This window comes from Anguilla anguilla, chromosome 10 (genome assembly GCF_013347855.1).
Source record: "Anguilla anguilla isolate fAngAng1 chromosome 10, fAngAng1.pri, whole genome shotgun sequence".
NCBI classification, from domain to species: Eukaryota; Metazoa; Chordata; class Actinopteri; order Anguilliformes; family Anguillidae; genus Anguilla; species Anguilla anguilla.
The window spans coordinates 36,957,818-36,981,530 of record NC_049210.1 but is presented as its reverse complement, the minus strand read 5'-3'; the positions used below and the strand labels follow the sequence as shown (position 1 = coordinate 36,981,530).

The 23,713-nt window shown below is 41.7% G+C and overlaps 1 protein-coding gene across 2 annotated transcripts in view; it reads left to right on the top strand.

Annotated features, from left to right (window-relative positions):
• slc4a4a (solute carrier family 4 member 4a) overlaps positions 1 to 23,713 on the top strand; it is a 71,195-nt gene that overhangs the window by 36,840 nt on the left and 10,642 nt on the right. For both annotated transcript variants that reach the window (XM_035379384.1, XM_035379383.1), the window contains exons 7-17: positions 1,007 to 1,083; positions 8,089 to 8,246; positions 8,918 to 9,005; positions 10,074 to 10,228; positions 12,124 to 12,237; positions 12,714 to 12,888; positions 14,424 to 14,557; positions 15,896 to 16,167; positions 20,655 to 20,728; positions 21,939 to 22,124; positions 22,951 to 23,064. In XM_035379384.1, the coding sequence (XP_035235275.1) occupies positions 1,007 to 1,083; positions 8,089 to 8,246; positions 8,918 to 9,005; positions 10,074 to 10,228; positions 12,124 to 12,237; positions 12,714 to 12,888; positions 14,424 to 14,557; positions 15,896 to 16,167; positions 20,655 to 20,728; positions 21,939 to 22,124; positions 22,951 to 23,064 (1,547 nt within the window). The remainder of the gene's footprint in view (positions 1 to 1,006; positions 1,084 to 8,088; positions 8,247 to 8,917; positions 9,006 to 10,073; positions 10,229 to 12,123; positions 12,238 to 12,713; positions 12,889 to 14,423; positions 14,558 to 15,895; positions 16,168 to 20,654; positions 20,729 to 21,938; positions 22,125 to 22,950; positions 23,065 to 23,713) is intronic.

Here is a 23,713-nt window from a genome sequence, read left to right as displayed (position 1 = left end):
ATGACTGCATCAAACTGACAAACCACAACATTATCCAAGATTTCCCGCGAAACTGGTCAAAAAAGATGATTTTAAAAATTATACACAACAGTGGCATCAGATTAATCACACTCTTCTGATTTTGCTCTGAACCTCATGGCAACTGTATACTTGACAGCTTTACAGATCTGGATCTGGTTAAAACCTCTGAATGCAGGTACCCAATTGGGAATGCCACCTTGCTGGCCACATGCTTCTTTAATTGCACCAGTGAGTTTTTTGAGTGGGAGAATTGCTTGAGGGAATTTGAAGAGAGGGGCAGCATTCAGCTGGAGCAGAAAGGAGAATTTAAAGTGTAAGGTATTCCCATCTCACGCACAGGTAGGTTAGTGGACCACTATTCCCACTACTCTTTACCGTGCTGTGGCAATTAAAATGCTTGAATTTAAGGTCATTCTGTTTAATCATGATACACACGTCACACATTCTGCAGCAGGCTCAGCCCAGTCTGAAACAATCTAAAGTGTCTCACCTAGATTTGAAGTCCAGACAGACTCACCTGAGATGTCCAAGGTAGCAGTCGAGTCAGCCAAAATTTTAGTGACAGTTCACACAAGTCTTCTTGAAAGCACAGTTCAAGCGTCTAGCCACCCAGAGAAGGGCAGGTGTATTTTGGGGCTTTTGTAAAGAGAGGGGTATTAGAACAGTGTGCACAGTGCACAGGGCAGCTGCCTTAGTCCCCGTATCTGCTGATGCAGGTCCATTTAAGGTTTGCTTCCACTTGAAGCATTGTGTAGTAGGACATAATCCTCTATTAAGCATGGCCAAACAAGGTGTTTTCCCAATGTAAGGCAGTAAACAGACATGGCTTTAATTTAGTCTGCTTCTATTTCTCTCCTGTTCTGCATTCCGAATCATTTGGGCCACTGTAGTTTCTGGGATTAAATTTTTCCATTACTTTCCATCAGCTTTTTTTGGTGTGATGCTTGAGTCAGGGTTAACCGTTTGAGATGTTTCATCTTCGTAGGCAGCCCAGCAACCACCCCTCGGAATCTGACGTCCAGCAGCTTGAATGACATCTCTGACAAGCCTGAGAAAGATCAGGTGAGCTTGCTTTCATTACTTAAAGTTAGACTGTGGCGTGTAAACATCAGTGCGTCTTATCTTTGATTGTGGTTAAGCATCTATGGGTGAATCCGTTGAATTGCAGAATTTTTTCATTGTAATAGGACTCTACGTAATCAGGCACAGTCAGAAATTTCCAAGTTAAATAGAAGTTTTGTATTTCAAATGGATATGCAATTTAATTATGTATCAGGAAAGCTTTGTTAGAGCTGTCCAATAAAGTAAGGAAGTGGATGGATCAAATCATTGCATTGAATTGAACCAGTTGAATGACAGTATCAAGGCAGCTAGCCCGTGGATGTTGATTTTTAAAAAACCATCACACACGCGTCATTCTCAAGGAATTACAGTACCTTGCTGTCAAGCAGTATTGTTTTAGTTGAGTTTTGATTATAAATTGAACATCTATTCCAGATGTCCTATATACTTATCCCGTTCTTCAGGTGACATATTTAAATATGCAAAATCTGCTGATTTTTTGTGAAAACTGTAAAACCGCGAAGGGATTTGTGAGTCTGCCACTGATCTATACTGTGCGACTGTCAGGTGTCCTATTTTTAAAGTAACTGTTGTTATACTTGTGACTCATTTAAAACAACAACAAGGCAGTGGTAAGCCAGGGGATTACAGAAGATACAGTGTGTAATTACGGATACGCTGACCTGTTCCATAATGGTTTTGCTCGTGTGTGCTGTGGATGTGCTAAAACTTGAATATGATTGGTCAGCCTATTGTCAGTGAGCAAAACGAACCACTAAGCACACTCCTGGCAGTCAGATGAATTAATGCAATTGAATAACACAGCTGCCTCAAAATCCTCTGTTTCACACTGTGCTCCAGATTAAAGCCATAAACTGAATTTTGTTGTGATTGACTTATCAATATTTTGAGAGGCCAGATAAGGAAAATATGTTCCTGTTTTCTTTATGTAAATATCTGTACAAAAGCTCCTAGTAAGCCTGGTAAGTGGGTGGACACATATTACTTACAGCTGTCAATCATCCTACAATACAGTGAACTTGAAATAATGCAGATATTCACTCTAGTTCTGTCCTTGGGGCTTGACTTTGCAGATAAATTCAAGTACATTTAACTGTTTCGTGAGACCATAGCACTATCTTTAACTCGATGATTCATGCTTGGAAACTAATTAAGGCTCTGGTGGGTTAACGGAGGAAATTGCTGGTGGGTTTTGGATGAGAGCAGCTTGCTTTCTGCTGAGGGTGGACGGCTTTTCTCTTCGCTGTGTCTAACAATGTCTGATCTGGAAAGCATCGGGTTTATCGTGTCATACTTTTCTGGTGACGAACCTCACGCTATAACTTTCACATAATTGCTACTTTAAACCGGAATAAGTGCAAGCCTATTTGAGTTTGCTGGGTCTAGAGACCTAGAGTCAGAGAGTTATAAATATAAACTCTTAAACAGAGATGCTTGCCAAGAGTGTCTCTGCTTGCCAAAAGTAATGGTGGACCATCATTAGTCACGACTACCCTGAGTCCCAAAATGCACTAAAGGTATACCGTTGGCCTCTTACCATGAAATTGCCTATACCAGTAGTGAGGGAGAAATTAAATTCTTGTTCATTACACGTGGGGGGGGGGTAAAGTTAGTCCTTTTAGTTGCTTGTTGTGCTTATATAATCTATATATGGCTGCTCCTCAATCTGGCAACCCTCCTCCAGCCCCAGAGAGGTTAATCCTTTCATGTTTGATCAAGGTCAGTGAAAGAAACATAATCTCACCCGTCTTGTTTCCCATGAACATCTCATACTGTATTATCACTGATAGATTTTCAAACATGCGAACACAATAAACCCTTGTTAATTATTTCACCTTCTGTCATCGTACTTTGCACACTTTTCCAGCGCCTGCATAAATAGGTCAAAGAAATCAGAGACAGCTGGAACTGAATGAGGACAACGCCGTCACATAAGAGTTACAAAAAGGCTTTTTTCCAAACAGCCTTTTTTTGAAGAGGCATCTAGAAACTTTAATGTGATTTATGTACATCATTAACTATAAAGAATTATTTAAAGAGAAATATATTTACTATATATTTTCCAGACAATATATATATATATATATATATATGGTGGAAAAAAGGTTAAGTTGTCTTTTCTTGGATGATAAAAACATGTTGCAGTAAAAATATTTTCAAAAGTATTTTATTAAAATGTATCTTTTTTTGTCTCATGTCCCCTACAGGGGACAGCAAAGGCATTCAAGTAGCCTTTTTTGTTGTGGGAGGTGGATACATGCCATTGCACTCAGATACGATGCCCTTGCGGACGTCAGTTCTGCTACAGCTGAACTGACGCTGAACACTGCTTGGACAAGAGCTCACTCTCGACACGTTGGCCACCAAAGTTGTAGTAAGAGGCAGCTGTCTTTCTGTGAGGGAGTGAGCACCGATTTATCTGGGTCAGGGAATCCCCCCCTCCCCTTCCACCCCCCCATCAGATTGGGACGGTTAAAAGGTGAGCGGGCGACGGGATCCTTGCGCGTCACCAATGGGACAGATGCCCGAGTGCGCATTCGTGGGCGGGAGCCCTGCCCCGTCGTTTCCGCTCTCGGGCCTGGTGATGATGTCATCCCTAGCTTAAAAAGCCCGGGGCTTTAAAGATTTAGAGATTACAGCAAAGGGGCACGAAAAGGTAATTTCACAATCAGACAAAACGATAAGGCGAAGGTAGGCTATAGGGGAGGCAGGGGAGCTGACAGAGGGGAGGGGACTGAGACTTAGATAGAAATAAATACGTTTTTTCCAGGTCTGTACCTAAGGGAATAAAGTGAACCTTGTAAAAGTAGTGTTGCAGCTTTAGAATCTGCATCGGATGTCTGCCCAGACCCTGTTCCCCAGCTCTTACTCTTACACTTGTCCCATACCACTTAAGGCCTTGTGGGCTAGTGTGCTGGGCTGTCCTCTCCTTGTTGCACCAGAGAGACTCTCCTTCGGTCGTTTGTCCATTTTTCTGAGCAGAGGGCCTTTCAGCAGCTATGGCCAGTGTGGGTAAATGAATTATCCTTGATCAAATAAGTGAAATTGATAATTGGTGAGCCTTGACAGGAAGCCTTGTTCATTCGCATCTGTTCCATGACTGAATCGAGTTTAACCCCTTTCCGCTTCAAAAACACCAAAAACTGATGCCAAGAGCGCTATTTTTGTAAATGCTCTTGGCATCAGTATTTGTTATTTCTGAATAGATGGGCGGTTGAAGGTGCCTGGATTTCTTGCCTTCTTCACTGACCTTCTGGAGAGTACTGTACTTAAGTCTGAAATTTAACATTTGGCTACTTTGGGATAATTGTGTTGTAACAGTTATTCCAGCACATTCAATTTTATTTCAATAACTGTGTACCTTATAAGATGCAACATTTTGCTTTTTTCGTATGTCTGATAGCTTTTTTTGAATGTAGAGTATTGGAAGATATCAGGTTTAAACAATTAATGCAGTTTCACCATCGCAGTACACACTCTGGTGGCTAGAACGTCCATTAGGGGCGGGGATGCGGAGTTGAACATTTAACTAGCCAATTAGGAGGACGATTATCCTAATTAGGTCTTTTGACTGGAATTCAAATGTTCAAGTGAAAGAACTGTTAGCAATATTGATGCTCAGAAATGTATTTATTTTGCAGCTATTGGCTGAGCCAATAAATGCAAGCACGTAGAAATCTAATAATAGCATCTTCAAAGAAAAATTCCATAATCACATAAGACCATCCATCAGATAAAAAATACCCCTTGTTTATTTACAGCAGTAAACAGCCTTGTTGTGTCAATGTCAATCACACAGTACCAAAGGCTAATAAATTAAAAGCTGGATAATCATTACCTGCTGTTGTAGCACACTGCAGAATCAAGACATGATATGACATGATATATGGCCTTTTGGCTTTTTTATTTTTATTATTTTTAACAATCCCCCCGGGCAAATTGTTTTAAGTTATAGACCTGTTGTTTTACTCTGTGTTCTTATTAATACTTACAGTTGCACCTGTTCCTCCTGCAGTGATTCATTCTCATATATGCAGTCATGCTTGTTGAATATTTGATAATGATGAAAGCCTCAGGCTCGGTGTTATAAGCTGAACGAGTGTATCATGTTGAGTCTTACAATAGCATTCCTCAAACCTACAGTGACAGGTTTTAAAATGTCCTTCTGTGAACTAAGTAGTGCTCATAGCAGAATGTATGAATTGCCACTGGTTGAAGTTAAACACCGTTAAATGTTTCAGATTTATTTGTGGCTATTGTTATTTATAAAAGTGTTCAGTTTGATACATTTGTGGCAAATGGCACAGCATTTTTATGTGACTATAGCATTCCGAAAATACCCACAAATGCAGGGCAGCACTCAGCAGTACTGACGGAGCTGCAGAGGCCTCATCCTGACAGACCGCTGTTGTTTTGAGCCTCACGATGTCAAACAAATTTTATCTGAAATTTTACTATGCACTCAGGTGGACTACAAATGTGACTTTAAAACTAGAGAAATGCACACCTGGTCCAATATACCAGTGAGGTGTAAACAGCCGGAGAAGTGTGATCTATATATGTTTTATATCTACAGCTTGTAATCTAGTGTACGCTAAATGTGAAGGGACTACATAAGGCTACTTGTGGTAGAATTCAATCAACATTTGTCCTTTATTTAAACTTTCTAGTAAATGCAAACATTTTCTTCACAAAAAAAAAACTATGTTAGTTACAGTGATCCCTGAATGAACTCTCCAAACTGTGTGAAGAAACAGAAATTCTTGCTTTTAATTGTTAGTCAAAGTTAAGGACAATTCAGTGTCAAAAAAGGATGTGTTAATATCCAACACACTTTTATGCTACTGCTGTGTTACTTTAAACACATTTTGTGCCAAATTACTACTTATATGTTACACATTGTGCTACAAACAAAGACTTTTTAACACAGACTGTGTTGAAGGTAACACAAAATGTCTTGTCCTTCACAGGTGTGTTAAAGAAATGGACATTATGTGTTGTGTTTAACACATCTGTTTTGAGAGTATTGTTGATTAAATCCCAGCCTTAATGTGGTACATTTTGAATTATGTGAACTAACCTGAACAATTGTATTTTGATTCAGTGTCTTTTACCTCCAAATTTCAGATTAATTGACAGTTTACTCATGATTAACAGTGTAAATCATGGTTTTCAATGATGAATGTAAAAGCTTTGATATATGCACTTGTATAGTACATCTGAACTGCAGTACCCATCGCACAGTTTATTCCAGGGCCATCTTTGCATTATCATGTTTTTTTTCCAGAGCATTAGTGAGATACCTTATGCTCAAAGATCTGGATTATGTAACATAGTCTTATTTTTGAAGAAAGTGACATCACATGCTTGTCATGCATGACAACCTATAGCCATATTGGAAGGGGCAACAGACGCTGAAGGTTGTGTAGGGCTTCATGGCTAAGAACTTAATCAACTTGTCTCCTTACTGTCGTTCAGAGCTTGGCTCCTAATCTTTTTCAGTGACTAATGCACTACTAAAATTCATTTGGTTGTGTTGATGTGTGCATTGTGGACTCTCTCTGTGGTGAGTGACTGTGGAGAAATTGTCTGATTCTTTTTTTTTAAACTTTATTATTTCAGTTTGCTTAATCACAGCTTTTAATGATCAGATGCCTTGTGACATTCTCATCCAATGGAAACAGGTTTTATTAAAAATGACATTGAAAGCTGACCCACCTGCTAGTTGATCATTACACTGTCTATATCAGTATATAGCTATATATGAAACAAGTTATTGTCAGAGGTGTGAATTTGTGAAATAAGTGTAAAAACACTACTGCTGACAATTCCTAATTTGATTGTATTATATCATTTTTGGGTTAGATGCATCTATAAGGAAGTGCTCAGAAAATCCCTTTTTTTCTTATTTTCTTTATCTCCTACAGTTTTCCGGTAAATTTTTTGCTCAGAGCTTAGGCCAGTTGTACTGTTTAAGCTGTCGTAAAAATTCCACCACGGCGAGCTGAATTGCACCTTGACTCACGTCATTAAAATGGTTATTGACCAACTTTGTGGTGCTGAGTTGCTTGTTGTTGCCAAGTGTGTCCTTCAGACCTGTACTTTATGTGCCCGTCCAATGTAATGTTCTGTACCAGTTAAAACCAGGAGTAATCTCACTCTTCTTGAGATTGACCTGTTGTCCCAGCTAAAACTGCCCTTGATCACTGCTGAGTACACTACATACTGCCACAAGGCTATGTCTTTTTCACCTTTGAATGACAGCCAACACAATAATAGGTCTTATGAACAATATCACTCACATCTTTATGACTGATTATGCATCATGGTTTTTGACAGTGTGAAGTTTACTTTATTAGCGATAAGGCTAATAACTGCCATCCTTGCAACTGAACTTAATTCCTTTCAACTCGTTGATATCTCTTAATGGCATTGTTATTAATAAACAAGTTAATATCGTCAAAGTTTTAACCATTTCGGAAAATGGATTGTATTTGATTAAAGCTAGTGTACTATAATATTCACATCCGTACCCATATAAATAACAAGCAGGATTTTCAAATCCCCTGCGGCCAAAAGGCTGCATTGGTTTTAAGTTTGACAAATTGTTTTAATAAATCGGAATTTACTGGAAAAGGCTGTGGTTAGGTTAGGCTAGTTTTCATACTGTATCCCCCGTGCAGAATTCAATGAAGTATTTTATTAGCCTGATTCTAAGTGAGCAATGATGATCCGTAAAGACTATTCCTGGATGGTTATTCGTCTTGTCACCCCTGTTGCAAAGACAGTTGTGGTCCTCTTCATTGAACCCTTCAGATTCTGTTTACAAGCGAGCACAAGTTATTCATGCTCTGGAATCTTGTACCTGTGTTAATCGTGCTGGTGAAAATCGGTGTCTCGACTGGTTCCTGTGTCGTCGGCTGACGTTCTCGTTTGGATCCTCTCTCTCTCTCTCTCTCTCTCTCTCATTTCACCCGTACTCAGCTGAAGAACAAGTTCATGAAGAAGCTGCCACGGGATGCTGAGGCCTCCAACGTCCTGGTGGGGGAGGTGGACTTCCTGGACAGTCCCTTCGTAGCGTTCGTCCGTCTGCAGCAGGCGGTTATGCTGGGGGCCCTGACAGAAGTCCCTGTTCCAACCAGGTACTGTAGAGGCCTAGTGAAACATCAGCAACTCTGCAAACAAACCTGATACTACATGATATCACCAGTTTTTTTTAATCGTATATGTTCTTTCGAGCAAAATAAACCAGTGGCATTTTAAGAGGCTGTCATGCCAGTAAAGGTGCAGATGTTTTATTAGTTTTTCATCCTGAAAGCAAAAAAAGACCTAAACTCCCCACTTTAGGAGGTATCGATCAGTTAGAGACAATGTTTTTTGCATAATTAACATTTTCATTTAGCCAGTCATTTAGTGGACTACCAATCCATACAGAATGGTCACATCATGTAGACCTACAGATCTTATGTCTTAAAATGACATACTTTTATCAAAATTAATTTTAGTGTATCATCATGTGGCTTAATTAACTCTTTAAATGAAATAGGATTGGCGATTTGCTTTAAAAAGGAATGAAAAATAAGTGACTTCACTGGGTCTTCGACTTGGAATATCAGCAGGCTGTTTTGGATTATGTGATGCTGCAGGCATGAGATTCAAGGCTTCGCGACCACAGTTACCTCAATTTTTTAAGGGGACTGTTGGTCTGAAGTCACGCGACATGCCCACTGATTTATCCAAACTGAGGAGGCCTAATGAGGCAGCATTTGGATCACCAGTTCAAAAGTCCCTCTTCCCTGTCCTTCTCTATCAGATTCCTGTTTATCCTGTTGGGGCCCAAAGGCAAAGCCAAGTCCTACCATGAAATTGGAAGGGCGATAGCCACCCTCATGTCTGATGAGGTAAGCATGGACCATTAGAAGCAAACCCCACCCCCCGGTCATGCTCGTACAGGAAACTCGTTCTTTCTAGGGTCTCCCCCTGACACTGGCTTCCTTGTATCTACACAGACTAAGTCATAACAGGATGGTCAAAACGGTCATGACCTAAACATGTTAGTGTGCTGTAATGTCATAACGTGGGACTCGCGTGTTAAAATTAAAACAATGGTAACCTTGTGCTACTGACCAATTTGTTGTACAAATTTCTATGTCTTTCTTGGAGGATGTGATTCAGGGTTCTACATGCCAATATATTGCTACAGGGCGCTCTTATGACACATGCACTGGATATAAAGATTAAGATCGTAACTGCCATATTTGGAGTTTTACAGTGGGGTTAGATGTTAGAATGCCCTACTTTCTGTTTACTTGTCTTTAGTTATACTAACCTGGAAGCAGATTATAGGTCCAGTATGCTGTATATATATCTTCAGAATCTCAAGTCTTTCTATACTTAATCTCTTGATATGTTAAAGGCCTTTGGGAGTATTCAAAATATATTCAATCCTTGACTAGGTTATTATTGTATACTATTGTACCAAATAGCTAATCTGACTGTCCTGTAGAGAAATCTGGCAAAGGATTTAACTGGCACAGCTGTTCTTCCCTGTGTTTTAAGGACTGCAGAACATTGCCCACAAGTGCTTCCGGTCCAGAGTATAAACACTCGAGCTATTAAGAAAAGTGACCCCACAAAAACAGGATTTCCTTAAGCAACTGTTCGGACTCACATTTAGTAACTTTCCTGAAAAACCCGTGCCTGATTTTGATCTTGAAAAGAATGTCCTGTTCGACCTTGAATGGGCAGGTACTTCTCATCCTGCCTAGGAAGGATTATGCAAGAGTTTTTGATTCAGTTCTGTCACAGGAGACAGTGTTGTACACACATTCTGCTCATGATGGCAGGAGCATGGGAAGTTCTGTTTGCGTGGCAGGGCTCTTATTTCTGTTTTTCTCTGCTCGGTCACATATGAAGAAATGCTATGCTGCTGTGGCTGCTCTGATAATGGCCGTCCTTGCTGTGTGCAGGTCTTCCATGACATTGCTTACAAGGCCAAGGACCGACAGGATCTCCTGGCCGGCATCGACGAGTTCTTGGATGAGGTCATCGTCCTGCCCCCCGGTGAATGGGATCCCGCCATCAGGATAGAGCCCCCCAAATCTCTGCCGTCGTCAGACAAACGGTGTGGTAAAATGTTCCCTAGTGGATGTAAAGCGTTGCTTTGTTAGCGTGTGGCTTTACCAGGCTGATGTGCTACTGTGATTCCTAATGCAACAAGGCAATGCCTAACTGGATTCCATAATCGTAACTACGTGGACCCTACCCTATTTTCTTGTTGAGTATGGTTGCCATCAAGGGCAAAGGTTCAGTTTGAATATTGAGGGGATTTAAATGCATAGACCCCAAGAACTGCAAATCTCTAGCAAGGTCTGGGGATATGCCCCAACAGAAGATTTTTTTTTAAAGAACAGCTGTGGAATGATCATTATTTATGGTAAATTCAGACTGCTGATCAGTGATCTGTATCACAGCAGGAAATCCCCATCTTTTTTATATAAAATTATTTTTCTCATCGTGATAGTAATTTGGGGGGGGTGGTTATTTACCCCGCTTTGTTATTACCCTGCTTTGTCTAACCCCCCTCCCCACCCCCCCTCCACATACATAATGCCCTCGGTTGGCGTACCTGTTAAGAAATTGCATTGTTAGCAGTCGGCAAAGCGCGTGAGTAGTCACGGCGATCTTCGTTTGGCTCGTGCGGCCTCGCAGTAAATCCAGTAAAGGGGGGGGGCAGGGGAGCGGTTAATTCAATGAATCATGTCATGTTCCCTGGCATTAGGTGAAGTGACAGCAGGCTGTCATGTCTGCCTGTCATTCAATCTGGGAGGTGGGCCCCGGGGCGGCACGTCCATCGCGTTCACCTTCCGGGGGGGGGGGGAGGGGGGGAGGTCAGCGGCCACCCCTCTGCAGCGCGTTGGTTTGGCCTTTAGGGCTGATTGAACAGTGTATCGGAGCGCGCGATCTGGAAATGAAATATAAATAGCATTAGGTTCCGCATTAGGCAGAATCACAGATCACAGATTGGGGCCCTGAAATAGCACGCCGGGCGCCAGCCACGCTTTTCGTGAGCGGGTCTGACGTCAGGTCGATCTCCCCGCCATATGGGTGGGAGGCGCTGACGCTTTACTCGTGAGAGAGTTAAACCCCCCCCCCCTTTCATCTCAAAGTCTTCATGCAGACGTACGCGTCACACCTAAACCGCTTCAGATACTCAACTACAATATGGGGTGTAATATAATGCTGCAGTCATCTTTCCGGACTGCTCGCTTTTTTTTGTTAGAGCTCACTGAAAATCGAATGCTCTGTTCATGATACCAATTACATTTTTTTTTTACCAGAGCACATTATTGGCATGCACATTTTATGAAATGAATCAAAGGTGACTTCGCTTTGCAGGGTTACGGTGAATTGACTGTGTAGTGCTGAATATTTATTGTGCACAACTAAGATATTGCTCATCCAGCGTACAGTTAAGCGCCAGTTCAGGAAGTGAAGGAAATTCAGCTGAGTGCAGCACAATTGATAAAAAAATTAATAGTTTGTGTTTCCTCCTCTGGCTGCATAAGGCTTCATTTACCCTGTTTTCAATGCAAGCGATCTGGTTCTTGTTTCTTGGTTTATAGATGAGGTCTCCCTCCTTTGCCACTTTCTGCAGATGAATTGAACCCCAGCAGACCCGTACTGTGGGCCCAGTAGCGTGTCCAGTGAGATTCTGTATTTCAGCTCACTTGATCTATGAAATCAGGCAGTTTATAAAATTTGATATGAGATGTGGTCCATATCGCATTCGGAAAAAAAAGAAATAAAAAAAAAAACACGCTCGCTATTTTCGTCTTGTGGAATATTTTTGTCTGACCCAAAGTGCGCAAGTGTGTCCCTTTATGAAACCCACAGTTCTTTCTTTTTTAAATAACACTTCCTAAGTAAGTGTTCTTTGGAGATAGTGTCTTATGTAAGCGAACCCTGTCTTCAATGGGACATGTTTTTTCTCTCCCCCCCCCCCCACCCCCCTTTCAGAAAGAACATGTACGCCGGAGGGGATAACGCACAGATGAACGGCGACACGCCCCACGACGGAGGGCACGGGGGAGGGGGGCACCAAGTGGGCGATGAGCTAAAGAGGACGGGAAGGTGATTCGCCGTCTCCCGCGGCGATTCTGATCGCAGCGGTCACATCCTGCCCCCGGTCACCGCTTTCAACCGCACTGGCAGAGGCAGAAATGCCCCGAGCCTCGTACCGCTTCGAGAGAGAGAGAGGCAAACAGGTCACAGATGCAGTAAAGAGTGGTGACTCTTTAGCTCTTTGGCAATATTTGTTTTTTTTTTCCCCCTCTTAAATGTTATGTTGTAAGTGGGGGGTTTGGTCAAGTGCACACATTGCAAAATCACAATGAGCATGCTTCACTCGGTAAATGAGAGCTCGGGCTCCCTTTGGAGTGAAGGCTTGCCTCTCTCTCTCTCTCTCTCTCTCTCTCGATAAAATCGCATCACAGCACGACTGAGTTATAATCAACCTGTAAGAAGCGGTGACCTTCTCTGTTATGCAAAGTTCGTTTTTTTTTTTTTTGTGCATTTGGTTGAGCAGTTTTTAAAATTGATTTTCTCAGGTTTTGCGGTGGCCTTATACTTGACATCAAAAGGAAGGCACCTTTTTTCGCCAGCGACTTTTACGACGCCATACACATCCAGTCCCTGTCAGCCATTCTTTTCATTTACCTGGGGACGGTGACCAATGCCATCACATTCGGGGGTCTACTGGGGGATGCCACAGAAAATATGCAGGTGAGATTACGAGCTTTTTCTTTTAAATTTTAATTGGCATCTTCTTACTGCTAAAATATTTTTGTTTAACTAACACCTATTGCTATGGGATAATAATAACAATGAAGATTTTTTTTAAGGGAAAACATTCAGGTTACAAGAAGTTAAATTATGAACTGCAATGACAGAACCATTTTTCTGTAGTATTCCATTAATCCATTACTTGACTGGAAGAATCTCACAAATCAATCTGAAAACGGAATAAAAAATTTAAAAAATCTGAGGCTAATCTGAGGCTGGGTGAGCCTGATCACTTCCTAAGATCTTCCTAAAAAAAAAATGCTGGTTGCCCTACATGTGTATCAGGAAACAGATAAATGCTTGGGTGTATGTGCACTAGACGTGCTGCATGTTTGCCTGAGGTACTGTAGCTTTGTTATGGCTGTACCCTGCGCAGCTGACCTCGTTACACTGACACGACAGTACAGGACCAGTGTCACTCATTTAGCACAGGCACCCGTAGAAGTGGATTTAACCCTTTGAAGCGTATGGTTTTTCAACAATAAGTCAGTGTTCTAGAACTCCATTGTTTTCAATTACCAGTAGTGATTGTGACATCAGCATTGGCATATTCTGTTACTGTAAGAACATTCTAATCTCATATTTGTGATCTTGCACCTTAACGGGTTAAGAAAGCTAACAATAGGTGCAGATTCGGATTGCAAAGCCTTTCCCAGCTCCTGGTTAATTCCAGGTACAGTGTTTTCCCAGGCTGTGGAATTTCTCCACAGACCTTTTTTGAACAGTTTTTGACCCCAGTACATTTAAAGCGCGGACACCAAGCCACACAAATCATATACAAGCTGAAATAAAACAAAGTATATCAAAGCGGCACCGTTTCTTGTGGTGCGATTTCCGTCAAAGGCAAACTTTGATATCACAAACTAAAAGGAATGATCACCTTGCGGGGAGCATTGTTTGCTTATTGTGCAGGAAGCAGTCTATAGCACAGCCGTTGCAGTGACGAGAATTTGGCGGCACGGGGGTCGTGTTTGCGTCAGAAGTGCAGAGTAGATAACCGAGGACGCGGTGTAAAGATAAAGGCATGTCCTGAGGCACACATTCGTGTGTGCATTACTTTGGCGTGTCTTCTGCATTGTAAACAGTGAAGACATTCCTGAGTCGGCAGTTTCAAAGAAAGAAAGAAAGAAAGAAGAAACATGCCATTCTTTTTGTGCTGAAATGTCAATGACAAACACAATGTACAAAATGATCCGCTCCGTACCAAGCATTTTGTTTCACGTCCCTTTTCAGTCAGATAGCTGATATAACTGATTTGTTTTAAAATCCTTCTATCTACTGAGTTGAATTTGAGCCCAAGCCAGACCTATGGCATGAGAGATGAGGCAGATGCCTTGGCTGCCCCATTTCCTACTGGACAGGAACCCGCTCAGGGTTCCGTTACATACCACTCATAGACTGTACTGCTTGGCTCGCCGGTCAGGGAGGCCCCAGATCGTTTATTCATGCCTGGCTGCGCCTTTCCCCCTCTGCAGGGGGTGCTGGAGAGCTTCCTGGGCACGGCGATTTCTGGAGCGGTCTTCTGTCTGCTATCTGGTCAGCCCCTCACCATCCTCAGCAGTACGGGGCCTGTGTTGGTCTTCGAAAGGCTGCTCTTCAACTTCAGCAGGTTCGAAGCCCATCAGAATTCTTACAGTTTGTTTCCATGGCAACGGGGAAACTTTAGACCTGGAGCAACCTCAACATTTTTTCTGCAGGTTTTCTTTTCTTCATATACACAGGTTGTTGAGTTACTTTTGGTAATTGTTGAACTTGGCAAAGGAATTTTTAATTTGGCCTGAAATTTTCTGCTACCTGGGATAGGTGATACTATAATTGTGCCTTTTTCCTGTAAGTAATTTTTGAAGTATGTTACCTTCGCTTGTCTTAATGTCTGAGGCATTTACTAATTTGTGTTTGTTATACAGTAGCTACGTCATTCTTTGACAACTAGCAGGCTATTCCTGACAGCAGTGCCTATTCAAATTAATAGATGATGTTACTTTGCCTGAGAAAGCATTTTTTTTGGAAACCTTATATGTCCTTGTGATCAACGGTCAGCTTATAGGCAAACTGTTAAGAATAATTTATTCTGCACTAATATTTTTGGCTGCCTTGATTACAATCTCTATGTGCATGAATCCCTGGCTCAGAGCTAATACATTGTCTTGACATTTATTAGTTTAACAAATTGCGTGCAGCAGAAATCCCAGATAGGTCCAATTGTTTGTTCGTTTCCCCCTGGATCGCGGTGCTGTATCCTGTCGATATCCTGCACTCCCACCGAGGAACAGCTGTGTTCCTCTGGCCGACCTGCTTTCCCATGGGTCAGAGGGGCCACAGGGCGTCGTGAGCGCATGGCAGGGTTCTGCCGCTGCGTAACAGGGAGCAGCGTCATGAGATTTCATTTCTGTCCGCTTTAATACCATAGAGAGAGAGGATGCACGCCCAGGCTTAATTGGATGTAGACTAGCTGCTCAACTCATACTTGGGGAATATTGTGCTTTCCAATGTAAATGTATTCAGAATTGCAGACGTGTCTTAATCAGTATGGAGAAGGGATGTAAAAAAATATCCTTTTTGGTTCGCCACACTTAGTTCAGTTTGGTTTGGCTTGCTTTTTTATTTTCTAGCTCTGTTTTTGAAATAGGCACTCACAGGTTTGTGTGTATTTTCTTTTAAATTTGTCATATAAAGTTTATATTGGACATTTCGATTTCGTGTTACCAAAAATGTACAAAATCGAACCAAACTGAAACTGTGGACTGAACCAAACATTTTTTCTGTTTCTGCCACACAAGTGTAAACAAACCCATACCCATGACCTGTACTGCACGATATGCTACCTGAACAAGCATTGATAAATGCAGTCATTGGCCAAAATCATTTGAAAAAAAAAAAGGCACAGAAATAACACATCCTCTCAGCCTGTTCCTTCGTCAGTAAATAGTTGTTGTGCTTATCCCAGGGACAACTCGTTTGACTACTTGGAGTTCCGGTTGTGGATCGGCCTGTGGTCGGCCTTCTTCTGCCTGGTCCTGGTGGCGACGGACGCCAGCTTCCTGGTGCAGTACTTCACCCGCTTTACGGAGGAAGGCTTCTCCTCGCTCATCAGCTTCATCTTCATCTACGACGCCATCAAGAAGATGCTGAAGCTGGCCCACTACTACCCCATTCACTCAGGCTTTAAGGTGGAGGACGTCACACAGAACGACTGCCTCTGCATGGCCCCCACTGTAGGTAAGATGAGTTACCTCTACAATGGATTACATACAGTGAACTTGCACAGGTTCATTTTTGCTTGATATTTTTGGTGATTAAGATGAGTGAAAAATCAAGAGCAGAGTCTCATTCTTTTTGTCCTTCATGCTTACCCTTACCAGTCGCCAGTGAACATTCCGAACATTTACGGGTTGACACAACTTCCTTTTCGGTCACAAAGGCTGTGGGGGAGATAAACGTAACTAATCCAGTTAACCAGTTAACTAAAGCTACTGCTGCCACAAAATTTTTATTGTAATGAATTCACGTCGTCTGTTTCTTCGTTGTCCATTACTGAATTTTTTTGCTGTTAGGCGTAATACTTAGGCCTTATAGTTTCCTCTGTTGAATCATTTACAAGCCCAGACATTTTGTTACTCATTTTCCAGCATGTATCCAATTTGCTGGTTTTAATAGATTCATATATGGTTCATATATGGTATTTATGAACATGATACTGTATTTGCACGAGACTAATGATTTTAAAGATATTTCTGCTGAAGTGAAGTCAATTAAATGCAAAGGAACAGGGGACATGGGAAGGTTACACCTCTTGCTTTGAGAAGTTTTGATACTGTACTTTTGCAATCACTATTTGGCCTGACCGTGTTATGGAGACCAACACGTCATTTGTGATTCTTTCTAACCGCCGTACATTTCACCCAATGTGATGGTGGAATGTTCAGTGCTTTTATATTACACGGTTGTTTTATCTCACATGACGTACAGCGCTATATCGTTCCACAACGAGTGAATCCATTAAGGGTCATGCACTCCAGGTACATGGCTCACTACGCTAATACCTCGTAGCCCAGAATGCCTCGGGCCGCCAAAGTGACGTTGGTGCCAATCAGTCACGGGCATTGCCCCCCGAGTGCGCGGCAGCAGCAGCAGGTTCACACAGAGGCCTCTGTCCTGCCCCGCCTATCCCAGCTACGCTGCCAAACCCAATCTGACAGTCGGGGCGAGAGCAGGAGGAGGGGAGCAGCGCGCCTTGCAGAAGCCCCTCCTCCTTTCGATTTCCGATCCTTCACGTGTCGACATGATGGGTGTTAGCTCAGCTCTCATAGAGTAGGCATATCCCTCTACATGGGTTCACTCCTGGGACACAATGCAACTGGATCTAGAGCTCTAGCTACTCTCTAATTAAAACATTAAAACACTGATGTCGTAAAATACAACGCATGTATTATAAGGCTTATGTCAAGAATGTATAAAGCTTCATTACCACAGAGTATTTTGCAATGAAATAACGCCTACAAACAACGTAATATGGCGATTATTAGTAAGCTTGGGCTGAGAGAGTTGGGTAAGAGGACTAACTTTAAGTTAAGTGTCAGCATTGTGTTGTGTTGCATTGTAGGAGTAGCATTTTAGTGAAAAGGGTTGCACATACTTCCATGCAGACCTAATTCACTCTCTCCTCAATCACCAGGGGATGTTACTTACATGGGACCGGGTCACAGATGTTTTGGGCATACATATTGAACATAAAAACTGCTTTAAAAAGCTTATTAGATACATAGAAAGCATTGGATTTGTTTATGAGTGATTTATAAAGATGCTGTGGTAATGTAAGGTTATTACACAACTTGAAGGCTACTTAGAGGCTTGAGGAATGTTTCAAATGGATAGAGCGATGACAGAGCATTTTATTTGAAATATGACACGTGAATGAAATGTCAAACAAAATTTAATATGGCTGGAGATAATAAAGATACTTTGAGAGTATCTAACCTCTTCCTGATTGAAAGCAGTCTTTACTGAATGCCATGTACCAGCAATAGTGACCATAGTGGCGCTGTTGGAAAGGTGCAGGCATAAGCATACAGAGAAAGGTGACTTGAGGTGACTTAGTGTCTGAACTTCCACAGAGTTCATGGTCTCAATAGCAGAAAGCTTTCCTTCTGCTTATTCATGTGGTTTTACCAACACCCCCTTTTCATGAAAAGCAACTATATTTACATTGAGTAAGTCAACCAGGTAAACAAAGGCATTTAATGTACAACTTTGCACGACCTGCTCGTCCTGTAATAATGCATAATGCAGTTTTTGTTACATTACGGCTGGGTTATAAATTGTCAGACCGCACATACGTACGGGGCCTTTGACATTTTGTCAACACGCTTCAGCAAAGCAAGTCTGAGTAGCTGGGTCCAATCTAGAGCTTTTTGTGCATGCACATACGCATGCCGTAAACGAGGTGATCTTCAGCTTCGCTTCTTCATGTAAGCAGCTAGAGACATTGTCTCATTGGGATCACGATATCGATGGCTGCCTGTTTTCCTTTGCATTGGGTCTATGAGCGGTAATATTCGCATGAGAGTAGATGTTTTTTAGCTGTGGGACATTGATTGAACCCAAATGCGTTTCGCGCGCACCCTGCCCGGTGCGACTGTTTGCTTTCTCAGCACATATTTGACTGGAAACAACAGCTGAGCTACGCGGCAGGATCGCGGCGGCAAACGGAGGCGAGTCGGGGTGACGCAGCTGGCCTGGCAGGAGGGATAATCCCCCTCGGAGTGGGGAAGGAGGGAGGGGAGGAGAGCGGGGGGATTAAGAGACCGGTAGGAGAGGGGTCCACGCTGCAAGCTGTCTGCCTCAAAGGCCGCTCTCCTGGCTGTTCCCTGCCCCCCCTGCGGGGGTCGCCGCGTGCTCGCCCGCGTGGGGTCCTCTTCTCTGCGGCGCCCCCAAGGCTGTGCCAGGAGAAACAGCAGATGTTTGGAAACGAGTCCAGGTTGCGACTCGTGTGTGAAGCCCGGTCTCGGCCGTGAGACTCTTTAAAGATTCATATGGAGGGAGGCAGGTGTAGGGGTATCCAGTGTGGTTTAAAAGGTGTGTGTGTGTGTGTGTGTGTGTGTGTGCCTGGGGTGGGCAGGGGGTTGGGGGGTTGTGGGGCAGGGAGGGAAAAAAAATAGTTTAGTGTTCATTTCCCTCTCAACTCTCTTTCAGAAATGCTAATGATCATATCAGTTTACAGATTGTATAAATTGTTAGTCATTTGTCTAATCAAAAGGAAGGAAGAGCAGGCTGCATTAAAAATCACAGGATTTGTTTACTGTGCTTTTGAAATTGAATCCTAACTACCAGTTCCAGATGTTGCAGAGTCCAATGGCGAGATACAGACCTGGCCATGGTGTCACCCAAAGATTGGTTTTAGTTGAAGGGTGTTCTCCTCCTAAGCTCACACTAGAGTTTCCTCTGGCACATTGGATGCCTGCTGTCTGTCTGTGTAAGCTGCATAAGTTTCAGGTGGATTGTGGGATTCCTAGTGGAGTGAAAATAAGCAGAATCTGGCTAACAATCTTTACAGAGGATGTACGTGCTAGTGTACGCTCCCCTAAGCTAACATTTTTAGGACATGATATTTAAGTTATAATCAGGCCTGAAATTATGACCTGCCATTTTAATTTGAAGAATTAAAAAAAGTATTAAGGGTTGACAAAAGGTTGATTAAAGGTTGTCAAAAATCTTTTTTGATAAATCATTCAGTAGCCTATTGTGTCCTTGTGATTGGCTTGAAGCTACTGTACCCTCAAATGTTGTAAATTCCCTCTGGAGCCCATCCAAAGCTCCCATGTTCCACGTCACTGTGCCCTGCCTCCAATGACTGGAAATGCATGCACTCACAACACATTAAAGTGTGCATTTATTCATGTACTTATTCAAAGTGATCCACGTTTGAATGCACAGGGTTTTAGCCCACCCTTATTAAGCATGCTTACTGACTGAAACTCAGCGCCTATGATATTGTTGTGCACTTTAAAGTCAAATCCACTGTGCTATTTCCTATCTATAAAGATTTTATGCTCTGCATTTGAAAGCCATTCATTAAGTACTTAGCAGCTGTTTGATTTTTTTTTTGTGTGTTGTGTTAACATTTCAATCGCAAGTGTTCTTACAGCAAATTTCTGTTGAGGATTGTGTTCATGATTGTGCCATTCTGATAAAGCATTTTTAAAGTATTTACGTTTAATCTATCACACTGGCACAAAATAGATCATTTTTTGCTGTAGTGCAATTTGCTTATTACCATTTTAATGTTAGTTTTCTTGGGGATATAGAAAGAGGGTGCTAAAATTATTTATATAGTATTAGTATCATTACTGTTTATATAGTAGTACTGTTATGCTGTGTACATGTGGGTTTACCTCGTCCAGATATGTTAATTGCAGGTGACGATAGATATGCCAAATTGTATTTTTATTATGACTACTCCAACACTACCACTCACCCACATTGCACCTTGAACAATGACAAAGTGTTAGCATTAGCACAGTGTGACTTACTTCTGTTTTTCTGAGGACATGGTCAAATCTTGTGGCAGCATTTTGCAATTGTGCATGTAATTGCTTCCAGCTTGGGAGGATGTTTTGCTTAAATTTGTTTGGAGACATGTAATGTTTGGCAGCATTGGGACAATCGAGCATTTGAAGTGTGTTTTTAATTTCTGTTTCCTCACACAGACAATAACTCAGGGCTTTACAGTGATTCACTGGAAGACGGTACCACCACCTGGATAATTAACAATACTAATATGGTGAGTCATATTAAAGGTCACAGAGGTGTCTCAAGTTCAAAAATGTGTTGGTAGCACTTACAGCCCTAATCAGTTTGTTGCAATGAAAATGTTCCCCAAGCGATCACATAGAGTGACACATACGTATATTGTTCATATGCTGTTTCAGACAAGTCATAACACAAAAACAACCATACCTGCCCACTTTCCCACAAAATTATTGCTGTAATTTGTCATTGCTGTAATAACATAACTGAATTTCTTCCTACGTTTGTTTCCTGCAGTGTTCCTTGTAGCTTAAAACTGCTGCTCAAGGGGAACTGGACAAATTCATATGTTGGGAACATTTACCCGACCTTTCCAGAAACTGACCTGTAAATGACCTGAAAGCTTCTCGTTGCATGTGTTCTTTTGAAAGAACACATTTTTAAAAAATAATACATTTTGGGCTGAAGGAGGTCACAGGGCAGTGTCATTATTCGGATATTTTGTTCAGTTCAGGGTCATTCAAACATAATGCCCAAATATAATCCCTGCTTGCATTTTTGTGATCTCTCTGAAAGGGCTGTCTGTGTATCCCCAGCTTCCATTTCATAACTACTTACCAGTGGGCACCGATTTGTCAAAAACTCTTGTGTTGGCCTGAGCATGGCGCTAGTATTGCATTACAGATGGTGTAGGCAGAATGTGGGACTTCATGAGTTCAAGGCACGCATGAAAATACAGACTCACTCTGCTCAACATCTGGTGTTCTGTCTGTGATCTTGCATAGTAATACACATGTCATTTTGGGGGTGCTGGATTTGGCAAGAAAACAGATGACCAATGCCTGCTGATTTGTATAAGACATTTTATTTGGAACACAAGTTAGAGATGTGTCAAACCACTACAATTTAACTGTTTGTGGACACATCTTATCCACTATCGTTGTTGGCATAGTTTCAACAAGTACTGATGAACTTTTATGCATTGAATGTTCACGTGTGTGTGTGTGTGTGTGTGTGTGTGTGTATGCTGCTGCATATTGTCCAATATGGTAAAACTGTACAAAACTCCATTGCTAATGAGTAAAATATGTCTTAGTTTTATTCGTTAGTTTGTGGGACTGCTGAAATCAAGGAGTAATTCAGATTAAATCCATTTACTCTAGCATCACCATTACTCTTTGTTTGGGCCTTCAGTGAAACTATTCTGTTGTTAATATGTCTACCCGTTGCATTCTGCCCTCTAGCCCTTTAATGCTACCTGGTCGTCGCTGTCAAAGTCGGAGTGTCTGAAGTACGGAGGAGAGCTGGTGGGAGAAGCCTGTAAATACGTCCCTGACATCACCCTGATGTCCTTCATCTTGTTCTTCGGCACCTACACCTGCTCCATGTGTCTGAAGAAGTTCAAGACCAGTCCCTTCTTCCCCACGAGAGTGAGTGGCGCTGGCCAGTGTGGAGTTAGCACAGCTGTCCTGGGCTGATCTTCTTTTAAAAATATGCGAGACACTGAGTTTTGTGTGGCGTATAGTAAATATTGTATTTTGAATTCATATCAGGGAGCACTGAACCCAGTGCTCTTCGCATAATAGAAGTAACAATAGTCCAAGTCAAAGTGTTTCTCGACTAGTTTCTCCTGTTTGGCATGTGGGATGTAATTCAAGAAGGTAGACTGTAGATATTCCTCTGGCAAGTATACTGTACACTTTTTAATTTTCTGTAGTTGAACTGAATGTGATATAAACCAAAACCTTGAGTTGGTGGGAATGAGATTTAACTAAACTACTTACAGTAGCCTGGGGTTTCCAAGCATTATCTGTGTTGATTTATGTTGTATGTTAAGTTGATTTATGGGTCGCAAAGCCACAGTCAACATCTAAGGAAATCTGGCAAAGCTTAAATAAATAGAATGAACACATTGCCAGGACTTCCCACTTAGATCTGGACTATAATTTCCTCAACTTCCATTTATTCTCTCATCTATGCATATCTTGCATATCTTGAATCTGTTCTTTTGAGAGAGAGATGGGGAGATTAATTTGTCTGGAGAGATATTTGTGTGAGGGAAACTTTCTGTGGGATCTGTTTTGTTTATGGTGAAAATGCATGCAATAGAATGTATATGACAGGTCTTTCTAAAACCAGTCTTGTTGCTGGGGTGAGGGCAGGTTACTTCAGCGCAATTAATGATCTGTCACTTTTCATATAAATAAACATATCTGAAAGCAGCCTTTCTAAAATAAACCATGTCTTCCTTCCCAGGTGAGGAAACTCATCAGTGACTTTGCCATTATCCTGGCCATTTTGATCTTCTGTGGTGTAGATGCACTGGTGGGAGTGGACACGCCTAAACTCATTGTGCCAAGTGAATTCAAGGTCAGGCCCTTGTGTGTGCGCATTTACATACTTAATTTAACATGCATGTGTTCTAACGTACATTGGATACAGATTCTTGCATTGTTCATGAGCTCATAAATGATGAAATGCAGGTCCAGGATATTTTAAAGCCGTCATTCTGAAACAGCACCTTAATGACCTGTGGGCAACACTAAATTGGTGCTTGTACTGTAGGTCTTCAGTATCATAACGTCTTCAACAAGAGTGCGTGCTGGCATTCATCTCCTTACATCTTAGTTTTTGTCATTTAATTAAAAAGAGATAAAGAGGGAAATATCTCTATTTTTTTAATGAAGAACTCACAGTTCAATATACTCAAAATAGAAGTTATTTTGAGTATACCATCTGTGATGGCAATCTAACCAGAAAGTTTAAAAAAGTAATTTTTAAAACATTCAGTCATAATGAAATGGTTTTAAGTCAAGTTCATAAAATATTTTTTCGATTGGACCCATTAGAGCAAAGGTTTGACTTGTCTGTGTGATTATTTATTGTATGAATCCTTCTGCATTTTCTATTCCACTCAGTTTATGAAGAATGTTTAATAACTATAACAGGCCATTCAGCTGATGTAGGCTCATTATGTTTCTGACTGTCTAGAGACAGTAGCTTAGCACTTTGTCAAACC